Below are 14064 nucleotides of genomic sequence, written 5' to 3' on the forward strand. Positions count from 1 at the left end.
GTCCCGCCGACTCTACTCCCGCAGTGCTCCGCGCGCAGGAGGCTTGCCTTCTGGGGAGGGGCCTGGGAGCACGCTGCTCATCGCCACCCAATAAGAAGGTGCGCTTACCCGCCCCGCTTCGCGAGACCCGCTGGGGATTGTGGTTTGGCCTCTGCCTTGTAGCACCTGGTCCATTGCTCAGGCTCCACCCTGCTGCCACTCCAGAAGGATCCGGATAGCTCAGTGATGGATGACAGTGACACCACTGAGGATGGTGAGTGGTTCCCTCCCTTTCCGCAGCTGTCCCTCCTGAGTCCCTTTCCTTTGGTTCACACTGTCCCAGGGTGGAGGCCTTATGGGCTATGGGGCAGGGAGAGGGGCCTCATCAGCTCTGGGCTCTGCATCCACAGAGGATGAAGATGAGGATGAGGAGTTCCAGCCACCACAGCTGCTCGACTTTGATGATTTACTGAAATTTGATCACCTAGATGGCACACATTCTCTGATGGTGAGGGCCCTGGGGGCCAAGATGAAGCAAGGGCTGCCTGCTTAGAGGGAGAGCACTGGTGTCCAGCTGGGTAAACTCAGACAAGTCCTTTTTTTTCTGGGCCACAGTTTCCCTATCCGTAGTAAAAACTGCCTCTTTAAAGGCTGGATAGAGCTAGGCATGGTGGCTCATGCCTGTGGTCCCAGCTAATTAGGAGGCTGAGGTGGGAGGATCACTTGAGGCTAGGAGTTCAAGACCAGCCTGGGAAACCTAGTAAGACCCAGTCTCTACAAAAAATGTAGAAAACATTATCCAGGTGTGGTGGCGTGTTCCTGTAGTCCCAGCTACTTGGGAGGTTACTCGGGAGTTACAGGCTGCAGTGAGCTATGAGCCTGCTACTGCACTCCAACCTGGGCAGCAGAGCAAGACTCTATCTCTGAAAAAGGAATAAGTGAATAAAGGCTGGCTAGGCCTGCAGAGTGAGGAGGGACACACCATCTGGCCTGGATTCAGAACTCTGCTAGGTCATATCAGATGCCAGCACAGCCTCCATGTATGGTAGTTCCCCCTTCAAATAAAAACCGCATAGTTCCCCTTCTTCTGCTCTTGGTAAGTGAAGGCAGGAAGGAAGGGCTTTAAAAGCTCTGGAAGAGGCTGAGCAGGGTGGCTTATGCCTGTAATCCCAGTACTTCAGGAGGCCAAGGTGGGCTGATCCCTGAGATCAGGAGTTTGAGACCAGCCTGGCCAACATGGTGAAACCTCATCTCTACTAAAAAAAAAAAAAATACAAAAAAATTAGCCAGGTGCTGTGGCAAGCACCTGTAATCCTAGCTACTCAGGAGGCTGAGGCAGGAGAATTGCTTGAACCTGGGAGGTGGAGGTTGCTGTGAACTGAGATCACACCATTGCACCCCAGCCTGGGTGACAGAGGGAGACTCCATCTCAAAAAACAAAAATAAAAAATAAAGGCCGGGTACAGTGGCTCATGCCTATAATCCTAGCACATTGGGAGGCCAAGGCTGGTGAAACATGTCAAACTCCTGAGGTCAGGAATTCAAGACTAACCTGGCCAACATGGTGAAACCCCATCTCTACTAAAAAAATAGAAAAATTAGCTGGGCATAGTGGTGCATGCCTGTAATCCCAGCTACACGGGAGGCTGAGGCAGAAGAATCACTTGAACCCAGGAGGCGGAGGTTGCGGTGAGCCGAGATCACGCCATTGCACTCCAGCCTGGGTAACAAGAGCGAAACTCCGTCTCAAAAAAAAAAAAAAGCCGTTTCTCTATGTCAGGAATGGTTGAATATTGGCAACTTCATATGGATCAATCTCATGAGCCCTTGGGCAAGTCACTTGCCTCCCTGTGCCTTGGTTTCCTCATCTGTGAAACAGAGGTAACAGTAGCCCCTACCACACAGAACTGTGGTGAGCCTTGAATGAACTGACATGAAAGGTGCTTAGAAAGACATATGCTGACACTGGTTATTAATAATTATCCCACCTCCCAGAGTTGTAGGAAGGATGGAGAGGTGGGGTCCATGAGATAGCCTTTGTCGCAGGCTGCGTGCCTATCAGCTTTGAGTTACCGTCCTGTCCCTGGGCAAGTCACTGATGACTATGGGCCAAAACAAGGTGTGACTTTGTCCTGTTCCTGGGCAAGTCACTGATGACCATGGGCCAAACAAGTTGTGCAGCTTAGTCACTGCTTGGGGACACCCTTAGGGGCCCTGCCCCCTCAACAGCTAACTCCATAGGTGGGTCTATGTCTCAGTCTTCGGAATTTGTTGTGGTTTGATGGGGCTGATGCTAACTCCTTCTCACACTGCTACTGCCTGGAGGCTGAGAATGACAAGCCTCATAGGACACCTTAAACAGTGACAAAGGGAGGCAGAAGGGAGCCTTTGGCCTCCCTAAGACCAAAAGGAGGTTGAAAGGTTGGACTGCTCTCTGCCCACCTGTGCCCTGGTGGAAGAGAAGTCTTTTCTTGCCTTACACAAAGATGATTTGTGGGCTAGAGGCCACCTTGGAAGCATCTGCATCCTCTCCTTCCTGTTCACTCACCCTGCTCAGCAGGACAGGGAGAAGCTGCCTTAGGCCCTGCTACCCACACTGGTCTCTTTCTATCTCCTCCCCTTCTCTCTAGTCTCGCATGGTTTGGAATGAGACCGCCTACTTCATCTGGACCACTCGGCGGGACGTGCTCGACTATCGCTTCCTCTCTAAGGATCAGATGATAAACCACTACGCCCGGGCTGGCTCCTTTACCACAAAGGTAGGCTCCCCAGAGCAGGCAGGGCAGCTTCCAACTCATTGCCCTTGGGCTGGCAGCCCTGCTCCCCACTCTCCTTGTCAGTAAGAGGAAGTTCTCAGTACAAGAGGAAGTATATAATTCAGATTTGGAGTCTGACCAGTATCTGACTGGTTCAAATCCAACCCCTGCGCAGTATCTGGCATGTATAGACATAGTGACTAAAATGGGCTCCAGCATTCAAATGGGTCTGGAGGTAGAAGAGTCACCAAATCCAGTCATAGTGAACAAGCAGGCTCTTACCTCCTGAGCTGAAGATATCTGGCTAATGGACCCATTCTGTCTTACCTAGGTTTCTTTGTTTTTGTTTTGTTTTATTTTGTTTTTGAGAAAAGTGCAGTGGTGCAATCTCGGCCCACTGCAACCTCTGTCTCCTGGGTTCAAGCAATTCTCCTGCCTCAGCCTCCTGAGTAGCTGTGACTACAGGTGCATGTCACCACATCCGGCTGATTTTTGTATTTTTTAGTAGAGACGGCATTTCACCATGTTGGCCAAGCTGGTCTTAAACTCATGACCTCAGGTGATCCACCTCCCTCAGCTTCCCAAAGTGGGATTACAGGCATGAGCCACCATGCCGAGCCTTACCTGGGTTTCTTAGCAAGTAACTTTGCCTCTCTGAGTCTCAGTTTCCTCACCTTTCAATGAGAATACCAGTAAGGCCTATCTTCTGGGGTTGTGGCAAGGACAAAGGGCTTTATAATAATGACCTGCCATTATATTATTGATGTGGGTTAGGAAGGATTCTAGAGGAAGCAGCTTTTTTGTTTTATTTTTAAGAGATGGGGTCTTGCTATGTTGCCCAGGCTGGTCTTGAACTCCTGGCCTCTGGCCTCAGGCAATCCTCCCACCTCAGCCTCCCAGAGTGCTGGGATTACAAGTGTGAGCTACCACACCTGGCCTTGGCAGCTCTTTAAGAATGTGAAAGGGTGGACAGGAGGGACGTCAGACATTCTTGTCAAAGGATACCATCCAGGCAAACATATGGTGATAGATGTGAGCAAGTCAGACCAAGCAAGTGGGGCCAAGGCTCTGAGAGCATCTGGGTGGGATGCTTTCTGAGCTGTCTAGGTGTGTGCTGAGTGTGGGCAGTCCTGTCCTGCCCCCTCAGCGGCTAACTCCATAGGTGGATCTATGTCTCAATCTCCGGAATTTGCCATGGTTTGATGAGGCTGATGCCGATTCCTTCTTCCCATGTTGCTACTGCCTGGGGGCTGAGGATGACAAAAAAGCCTTCATAAGTAAGGAGACCCCCAGCCCCATGCCTGGACCTGAGGCTGAAGAAGCAGGGCTGAAGACCTGGCTCATATTGGAGAGCAACAGGACTCTCTTCATGGCCTCATCTGCCCCAGCAGACTTCCTTCCCTACCCTCAATCTTTATCCTTCCCTAATACGCCCTCCCTTAATGAGCCCCTTAGCCTGGTCAACTCTGACCTCCAGAAAAGCTCAGGTAGCATGGTTTATATTGTAGAACAGGTTCTAAAAGTTGCTCAGTCCCTTGAGTTTGGAATCTAGAACAGATTCCAGGCTTATGTCAAGTTCCACTAGTTGAATTGGGTTCCAAAAAAGGCAGCAGGCTTTGGGTTTCTAAGGCAGACTAGGTTCCAACTCCACAATATGTTCTGAATTCAGGTTAGAATTTGGATCCAGATTCTATGCCAGGTTAAAATTACATTCGAAATCTGAAATAGGACACAGTCTGGTTCTCGGGATAGAATAAGTATTAAAAATAGATCATGAACAGATAAAATAAATCAGACAGCAGGTCCAGGCCAGATTCTGAAGGTAGAATATGAGCCAAGTCAGGTAAGATTTGGGGTTTGGTTCCACAACTGAAACAGGAGCAAGTTCTAAACTCAGGCTCTAGAGTCAGAAAAGGTAGAGTCAGGTTCTGGATCCAAAATGGGGCAAGTCATGATCAGGTTCCAGAACCAGAACAGGCCTCAAGCCTAGAGGCTGAGCAGGGTATCCCATGCCCTGGGAGCAGAAGACTTCTGGCTGACAGCTGCCCGCAACATTCTCAAGCTGGTGGTATAGTCTGAGTGGAAGTCATACCCTATACAGGCAGAAGAGGAAGAAGCCACAGGTAAGTACTGTGGTTATCTCCTCTCTCCCACCCATTTATCTTCCACCCATCCGTCCTTCCACTGATCTGCCCTTCCACCTATTCATCCACCCACCTACTTGTTCATCCACACATCTGTGTATGATTCACATCTACCCATCCATCCACCCATCCATCCATCCATCCATTCATCCGTCCACCCACTTATTCACCCACTCTTTGATCTACCCATTTACCCACCCACGCTTCCACTCATCCTTCCATCCTCTCACCTGTCACCCTTTGTTAATCTCTTCATTCACCTACCTGACGTCAGCTTCATACTCCCCGTCCAACTATCCACTCCCTGCCTACCTATCCTTCCACAGGTCCGTCAGCCCATCTCTCTACCTCCTATTCCATTCTTCTCTCCCCTACCTATCTGTCCTCCAGTCCATCCACTCATCCATTTTTCTGTCCCAGGTACAGAATTTCATAAAAATTCTCTACTAAGACTACTACTCAGCAATAAAAATAAATGACCTGCTGATACAGGCAATGACATGAATGAATCTCAAAATGATTACGCTAAGTGAAAGAAGTCAGACCCCTCTCCCCACAAAAAACAGAAAGAGTACATACTGTATGATTACATTTATATAAAACTCTAGAAAATACAAACTACAGTGACAGAAAACACCTATAATTGTTGTTTGGGGGAGACAGAAAGGAGTGCAAATGGGCATAAGGAAATGTTGGGGGGGTGATGAATATGTTTACTATCTTGGTTGTGATGACAATTTTATGGGTGCATTTAAATGTGAAAACTCATCAAATTATACACTTTAAATATGTTCAGCTTATTGTATGTCTATTGTACCTCAATAAAGCTGTTTTTAAAAAGTATGCTTTATGGCTGGGTAAGGTGGCTCACGCCTACAATCCCAGCACTTTGGCAGGTGGAGACAGGAGGACTGATTGAGCCCAAGGAGTTTCAGACCAACCTGGGCAACATAGCAAGAACTCATCTCTACAAAACAATGACAACAAACAAAGAAACAAAAAACTGATTTGTTGATTTCTACCACCAGAGCCTCTGCTTATAAAATTATTTACCCATATCATATAACTCAATCAAGACAGTTTAAAAAAAAAAAGTAAAAATATTTACTCATTTCATTAAATAAAAGCAATCATTTCAAGTTTCCTACTGAAGTATAAAAATTCATTCACTTAGGCCGGGCATGGCGGCTCAAGCCTGTAATCCCAGCACTTTGGGAGGCCGAGGCGGGTGGATCACGAGGTCAAGAGATCGAGACCATCCTGGTCAACATGGTGAAACCCTGTCTCTACTAATACAAAAAATTAGCTGGGCGTGGTGGCGCGTGCCTGTAATCCCAGCTACTCAGGAGGCTGAGGCAGGAAAATTGCCTGAACCCAGGAGGCGGAGGTTGCGGTGAGCCAAGATCGCGCCATTGCACTCCAGCCTGGGTATCAAGAGCGAAACTCCGTCTCAAAAAAAAAAAAAAAAAAAAAAAATTCATTCACTTAAGGCTAGGCATGGTGGCTCATGCCTGTAATTCCAGCACTTTGGGAGGCCGAAGCAGGTGGATCACCTGTCAGGAGTTCAAGACCAGCCTGACCAACATGGTGAAACCCCATCTCTACTAAAAATATAAAAATTGGCCGGGCATATTACCTCAAGCCTGTAATCCCAGCACTTTGGGAGGCCGAGGCGGGAGGATCACGAGGTCAGGAGATTGAGACCATCCTGGCTAACACGGTGAAACCCTAGCTACTTGGGAGACTGAGGCAGGAGAATCGCTTGAACCTGGGAGGCAGAGGTTGCAGTGAGCTGAGATGGCGCCACTGCACTCCAGCCTGGGAGACAGAGCAAGACTCCCTCTCAAAAAAAAAAAAAAAATTCACTTAATAAGAAGTATAACTCTGGAATGTAAAGTTACTGTTTTCCAAAACTCTTTCAGTCAATGTAGAAGCAATTTAAACCATAATGTATTCTGACTGGCTGTCATGGAAAAATGTGAGTGACAGGCTAAATCATGTAGGATCAGTGAAGTCTGGCTTTCTAATGGTTAAGACAGAAATAGTATAATGATGACAACAAGAATGGGGAGGCAAAAATAAGCAGAAGAACCTAAGTCTAATGGTGAAACTAGTAAAATGGAATGAAGCATGATTATCAAACAACAAAATCTTTTAAAATTTTTTAAAAATATTTTTTCTTTTATAGACAGGGTCTCACTCTGCTACTCAGGCTGAGTAGCAGAAGTGGCATGATTACAGCTCACTGCAGCTCGAATTCCTGGGCAAGCAGTATCCTCTCACCTTAGCCTCCCAAGTAGCTGGGACCACAGGCATGCACCACTATGTCTGACTACTTTTAAAAACCTTTTTTTAGAGATGGGATCTCAGGTGCAGTGGCTCATGCCTGTAATCCTAGGACTTTGGGAGGCCAAGACCGATCACTTGAGGTCAGGAGTTCGAGACCAGCCTAGTCAACATGGTGAAACATGGATTGTTCCTAATTTTTGTATTCCCTACTAAAAATGTAAAAATTAGCCAGGCGTGGTGGTGCATACCTGTAATCCCAGCTACTTGAGAGGCCAAGACAGGAGGATCGCTTGAACCCAGGAGGTAGAAGCTGCAGTGAGCAGAGATTATGCCACTGCACTCCAGCCTGGGTTACAGTGCAAGACTCCATTTCAAGACAAGAAAATAATAATAATATAAGGTAGTTGCTACTTTTAAAAAAGAAGAGAAAGAAATAAAAATAATGGGAGATTTGGGTTTTAAAAAAGGTAGTAAATGGGCCAGGCACGGTGGCTCACGCCTGTAATCCCAGCACTTTGGGAGGCCGAGGCGGGTGGATCACGAGGTCAAGAGATCGAGACCATCCTGGTCAACATGGTGAAACCCTGTCTCTACTAAAAATACAAAAAATTAGCTGGTCATGGTGGCGCGTGCCTGTAATCCCAGCTAGTGGGAGGCTGAGGCAGGAGAATTGCCTGAACCCAGGAGGCGGAGGTTGCGGTGAGCCGAGATGGCGCCATTGCACTCCAGCCTGGGTAACAAGAGCGAAACTCCGTCTCCCAAAAAAAAAAAAAAAGGTAGCAAATGAAGGAGAATCTAGCAATAACTGAGATTATTCAGCTAAAAAAAATCACTTTTTTGAGACAGGTCTTGCTCTGTCACCCAGGCTGGATTGCAATGGTGTGATCATACCCCTCGACCTCCTAGGGTCAGGCCATCCACTCATCCGCCTCAGCCTCCTGAGTAGCTGGGACTACTGGCATGTGCCGTCATGCTCTGCTCATTTTTTGATTTTTTATAGAGATGGGGTCTCACTTTGTTGCCTACGTGGATCTTGAACTCCTGGGCTTAAATGATCCTCCTGCCTCAGCTTCCTAAATTGCTGAGAATATAGGTGTAAGCCACCACACACGGCCAGTATTTTTACCAGAATATTTCATAAAATAAGTGCACTACTAGGAAGAATATGAAGTCACTTAACTGATCTGTTTAAACAGAACTGTTCACCTGCTCATAGTGAAGTACACAGAGGGTTTTCATTTGAAGTCCTTAAAAAAACAACCTGGCAGGAAACACAAGGAATCTCCTAATGCACAAGTTAGTTTCATTACGCATTTTCCCCAAGCAGTCCAACCCCACTCAGAAATAACACAAAATATCCAAGTGCTTTAAAATCCAAGGCCTTTAATTTAGTTTTTGGTAATGACCACAAATGCCTTCACAAAACCTCTTTTTCACTGTAAATAGAAGGCACTAGGCATTACATAATACCCTTAAAGCAGTGATTCCTCCTGATGCTGGTAGAGATAAAACATTTCATGTCAGGGTTTATATAGTAACAAAGTCTTCTTAAAAAAAAAAAAAGACAAATCTGAAAATCACACACCAAAAATTAAGTTATCAGTCAGTCTTTCTCAGGTTCCCAATGCAACTTTACATCATTTTTACAAGTACATAGTTCGAAATTAAGAGATAAACTAGGTATAATATAGTTTTCAACATGTGTTAGGTTTCAGTTAAATACAGTAAATATGAAGACACCATCATCATGCTAATTGGCATCCTTTGCTACTCTTTAGCTGTGCAAAATAAACTTGAAATGATATATCCTGTAGTGGTATAATTGAAAAGATACTTGATATGACAGTAACAACTTGCAAATTCTGGTCACAAACTGTATATAAATTGTAAGATTATTAAAAAATACCTTTTTGAAAAATAATACGATGACCATTTATACCTAAATAAGGTTTCCCAGAAAGTTATGAAATACTTTAGCATATAAAAGTAGTTGCCCATTTTCTGAAAAGTCAGCTGTTGTTTACAAAATAACTCACATGATCCAAGGCAAACGATTTCTTTCTATGACTTTGAGGTATGCTTCAAGAGACTGTATCCATAAAACAGGGCACATTTGAGTATTAGACCAGTTAACAAACGCAATGAGTCTTTCTTGGGTCAGGAATGCTCTTAAGAGTTATATAACAGAGAACAAAAGATAGCTTCTGGAGCCATATCTTTTACAAATACATACAACTAAATTTGGTTATTTAGAAGATAGTTCAAGATACGGCTATCAACCACATGCTGTGTCATGTGTTTCTATTTTAAATAGTGGCTTCTGGTCGTGTGCAGTGGCTCACGCCTGTAATCCCAGCACTTTGGGAGGCCTAGGCGGGTGGATCACCTGAGGTCTAGAGTTCAAGACCAGCCTGACCATCATGGAGAAACCCCGTCTCTACTAAAAAACACAAAATTAGCCAGGTGTGATGGTGCATGCCTGTAATCCCAGCTAATTGGGAGGCTGAGGCAGGAGAATCGCTTCATCCTGGGAGGCAGAGGTTGCAGTGAGCCGAGATTGTGCCATCGCACTCCAGCCTGGGCAACAAAAGCAAAAGTCTGTCTCAAAAAAAAAAAAAAATAGTGGCTTCTGCAGGATACTCTTATTCAAACACAAACCAAACAATCTTACTCTACACCAAATCACATTCTTCTATTTTTGGCAAGGTAGTATTGTTTAAACAAAAACAACAACAAAAGCTTACCATAACAGTGATTCAGGCAAAACTTACCATGTCAAATAACAGTAAGAAAAGTGTTCTAAGAAACATTAATATTGAGAAAAAAAACACTACCAAACAAATAATGCTGGAAATCAATCTTATCATTACTCAAATAACTATCACATAAAAAACTTATGAATGATTTTGAAATAAGAATAGTTCCATTTTAAAAAATAGCTGATTATGAGATTTATAATTAGAATGTCTTTGAAAAGCATCCAAGTTCATTAAACATTTAATAATATTTAAATTCATATTTATTATTTAATTTTTATTTTTATTTTAAATGGAGTCTCACTCTGTCACCCAAACTGGAGTCCAGTGGCACAATCTTGGCTCACTGCAACCTCCGCCTCCCAGAATTAAGTGATTCTCACATCTCAGCCTCCCAAGCAGCTGGGCTGACAGGCACATACCACCACGCCTGGCTAATTTTTCTATTTTTAGTAGAGACGGGGTTTTGTCATGTTGACCAGGCTGGTCTCCAACTCCTGATCTAAGGTGATTCGTCCGCCTTGGCCTCCCAAAGTGCTAGGATTATAGTCGTGAGCCACCATGCCTGGCCTAATGTTTAAATTAGCAAAAGGTAAGAGAAAATAAACTCTTCCATAATTAATACTAGATGCCTTCTTGTCTTTGGAGAAACTGGTAAGATTAAATTTTGAAAATGGTAGAGAAAACAGAAAATCTGTATGACAACTGAAAAAACCCCACCATGTCTATTAATAAACACAATGGGCAACAAGAAACATTTTTTTTTAAACAATGATCACTCAACACAATACCTTATAAAATTATGTGTCACCACCAAGCTAAGGAAAAGCTTCAAGACTAGCAGCTGAACTGTGAAACATGTAGGACAACAGAAGGCACACATCAATTCCTCCTAACCATAGTTGGACAGTTCAGTCTTTCTGTTCTTAAGAAGATAGCCAATGTGAATGTTATTTTTATATCCCCCTGAGTTATAACATGATTGAGCAAAACAGCACCAGTTTAAAAAAATATCTGCAATGCCAGCACTGCAGTATGAATTCACTAATACTGATGACCTCACAAGTCTCTCATAAGAGCACTTTAGAACATGATTAAAAATATAGAAATGCCTTTCGGTGTTTCAGTATTAAAGTGGAACCACCACAGATGTCCACTTTTAAAAATAATGCACTAAAAAGGTCTGTTTATGTAATACAGTCTTTCTACCCTGTAACTAGCATTCATGGCCGATTTTCCACTCTGCTGCCACTGAGCGATCTCCACTGTGCGTCTGGTTGACATGTCAGTATGCCTTATGGTGCATAATCCTTTTTGGCTAGAAAATCTTGGCAAATATCACGTCATGCCCGTTTTGAGCAGTATGCCATGCAGGTCCTCTGGCAATGCTAAGATAATGGCATCTATGTGTGTCCGTAACTTTTCCATAGTATCAGGTTTCACAGGTAAGTGCTCTCGATCAGCCTGCAACTACATAAGGAATATTTCATAGCATTTAAATTATCCTCAGAATCTGTATTAATACATTATATTCTCTAAGTAAACCATTTTAAAGGCCTACAATTGGATACTTGTTACAGAATTTATAGAAACTAAAAAAGCAAAGAGCATTTCATTTAATTCGTTATTGAGCTCAATAACAGGCTTCTATGTAAATTCATAATAAAACCCAGAAATATAAACAAGAATGTTTTTATAGAGCTCATTAGATTCCATGTAAATAAAGTTAGAATAATATGGCATCATAACAGTCTGTTTCGGTGACCAAGTATTTTCAGCAATATATACCATCAATTGACCAATTTCAAGCCCTCTCATTTAAAAAGTTGCTTCTGTGAACTATCACAGGTTGTCAGCTCACATGAGAGGAAGATATCTTCACAGACAAATCAATTTAATCTTTGACTGTTTCGGCTACATACCAGCTTATTTTTCAGCTTCAAAACAAGGTCTACTGTTTCTACTTCTGTGTGTTTCTGGATCCAGAGAAGTAAGTCCTAGAACAATAATAAAATCCCAAATTAGTAAGTTCTCAAAATAATATTCAAACCTCTCTATTTCAATAGGTAAGGCTACTGTGAAGGAAGGACAAGAAGGAAAAGAAGAACAAAGTATTTAACCCAGATATAGCACTATAGTGCAAGAATAATTCTCATTAATATTCTAATAACTGTCAGATATTTTTCTGCATTAGCCAGAATAATTGTCTCATGTTTGGAAGTAAAACAAAATGTAAGAAAATTCCTTTCTGAGGTGGCTTTTTCAGATCAAGCAAGAAAAACAAAATTGCAGCTCAAACTGTAATACTAACCCCCACTGCCACTAAGTAGTAACTAACTTATGAAGAACATTAGCTAACAAATCAAGATAACTGAACATGAGTTTACTACTGGATGTAAACTTTGTTTTCAAATAACCTCTTCCTGGGCTTATGTTGCAGGTGCATTCATCATATTCCTTTTCTCAAAGCCACAGTCACTGGGAGTTTCTGTGTAGAAAGTTAACACTGAGGCTAGCACACCTCACATTTAAAGCTAAATATAAATGAAAAGACTATCCCTTTTATTTTCACAAGTAGTTTAATTAAAAATAGCCTGGAGGCCGGGCGCGGTGGCTCAAGCCTGTAATCCCAGCACTTTGGGAGGCCGAGGCGGGTGGATCACGAGGTCAAGAGATCGAGACCATCCTGGTCAACATGGTGAAACCCCATCTCTACTAATACAAAAAATTAGCTGGGCATGGTGGCGCGTGCCTGTAATCCCAGCTACTCAGGAGGCTGAGGCAGGAGAATTGCCTGAACCCAGGAGGCGGAGGTTGCGGTGAGCCGAGATGGCGCCATTGCACTCCAGCCTGGGTATCAAGAGCGAAACTCCGTCTCAAAAAAAAAAAATAGCCTGGTAATACAGAACATAAAAAAATCAGTCCACATTTTTCAAAGTGTTAATACTAACTTAAAAAAGGTAAATATGTCATACAGAAAAAGATCTGGAGTTAGGCTTCTTGGATTAGAATCCTTACTTTAGCCAGTAATGTGCTGGTAAATATTTAACAAGTGGTTCTCCAAAACAGGTCTCTGGTTTGTAGCATTTGCCAATTTCTGTGGTGCAGTATTCTCACTGTAGGCTATTTCAAGCTACCAACCTGAGGTCACTGAATGCAGAGCTGAGAAGAGATGTAAACAATCAGCTCTTGTGAGCCAATGCAAGTGGACTCCAGCACACTGTTGGCTCCACTGCTTAGCAGGGATGTGCTCTGAGGCAAGTCATTTAACTTCTAAGCCAAAGGTTTCCCATAATGCAGTTCCTAACACACCTACCTCAAAGAATCATGGTAAAGATTAAAACAGATTATCAATATAAAGCCCCTATAATGTCCTTGGCACATAGCGCATGATCTAGAAAAGTTAGTCATCATTACTATTTATAAAGAGTGGATAAAGGGTACAATCTTAAACCTCTAAGAATAACTATCTTTATTTTCAACAGTTGTTAATCATTATATAAACACACAGTTGTCGAACCTCTTCACAGAGAGCTTCTAGATGGAGTGCCTCCAATTTTTGGGTCATTTCCTTCCGCCGGGTCTTAAACCAGCCATCAAAATTTGGAGACTTTAGGAAATGCCTATAAAAATACATTTTAAAAGAGCAAAGTTTGATTATAACTTATTTCCTTTCCTCAATACCTTTCCTATTCAGAGAACCATGTCAAACTTTAGAATTTTTTAAAAAATAAGTTTAAAGTCTAGCTTTTTGTTTTGTTTTTAAATAAAGCATGACACATGGGTATAAAAAGAGAAAAAGGACTAACCGGTAAAGTCCAATCCAATCGCCTTTTATTCTAGAGGTTAGCTGAGGTCCTGTTTTCTCTAGTGTTTTCATAAATTCTTCTGGAAGAAACTGTCTTAATTGAGGTGGACTCTAGGAAACAGGACATATAATATTTAGAAATTAGAAGTGGAGGCCAGGTGCAGTGGCTCACGCCTGTAATCCCAGCACTTTGAGATGTCAAGGTGGACAGATCACAAGGTCAAGAGATCGAGATCATCCTGGTCAACATGGTGAAACCCCGTCTCTACTAAAAATACAAAAATTAGCTGGGCGTGGTGGCATGCGCCTGTAGACCCAGCTACTCAGAAGGC

The 14064-nt window shown here is 43.3% G+C and overlaps 2 protein-coding genes across 8 annotated transcripts in view; one reads left to right on the forward strand and one right to left on the reverse strand.

Moving 5' to 3' along the window:
- Positions 1-51: 51 nt before the first annotated feature.
- Positions 52-5720, forward strand: LOC135270839 (tubulin monoglycylase TTLL3-like). 2 transcript variants are annotated; one of them, XM_064367240.1, is made up of 3 exons: positions 52-253; positions 390-487; positions 2610-5720. In XM_064367240.1, the coding sequence occupies exons 1-3, from the start codon at positions 226-228 to the stop codon at positions 2820-2822; spliced, it is 339 nt and encodes a 112-aa protein (XP_064223310.1). In that variant the 5' UTR covers positions 52-225; the 3' UTR covers positions 2823-5720. The 2 variants fall into 2 exon arrangements, 1 of the variants encoding a protein (XP_064223310.1); XR_010338997.1 differs by lacking the exon at positions 390-487 and having other exon boundaries at positions 2610-2696.
- Positions 5721-8531: 2811 nt separating this feature from the next.
- The window catches only part of DENND6A (DENN domain containing 6A), a 141108-nt gene continuing 135575 nt past the window's right edge, over positions 8532-14064 (reverse strand). For all 6 annotated transcript variants that reach the window (XM_012462775.3, XM_064367225.1, XM_064367224.1 and 3 more), the window contains 4 exons: positions 13734-13843; positions 13445-13547; positions 11847-11921; positions 8532-11394 (listed from right to left, as the gene is read on the reverse strand). In XM_012462775.3, coding sequence (XP_012318198.2) covers positions 11263-11394; positions 11847-11921; positions 13445-13547; positions 13734-13843 — 420 coding nt within the window. In that variant the 3' untranslated portion in view covers positions 8532-11262. The remainder of the gene's footprint in view (positions 11395-11846; positions 11922-13444; positions 13548-13733; positions 13844-14064) is intronic.

This window comes from Aotus nancymaae, unplaced genomic scaffold (assembly GCF_030222135.1).
Source record: "Aotus nancymaae isolate 86718 unplaced genomic scaffold, 86718_ANA_hifiasm-v0.15.2.pri h1tg000067l, whole genome shotgun sequence".
Classification (NCBI taxonomy): Eukaryota; Metazoa; Chordata; class Mammalia; order Primates; family Aotidae; genus Aotus; species Aotus nancymaae.

Coding starts and splice junctions, on each gene's coding strand:
- LOC135270839 (XM_064367240.1), top strand. CDS start 226: ATGGATGACAGTGACACCACTGAGGATG. Junction 254..389: donor CAGTGACACCACTGAGGATG/GTGAGTGGTTCC, acceptor CTGCATCCACAG/AGGATGAAGATGAGGATGAG. Junction 488..2,609: donor ATGGCACACATTCTCTGATG/GTGAGGGCCCTG, acceptor CCTTCTCTCTAG/TCTCGCATGGTTTGGAATGA.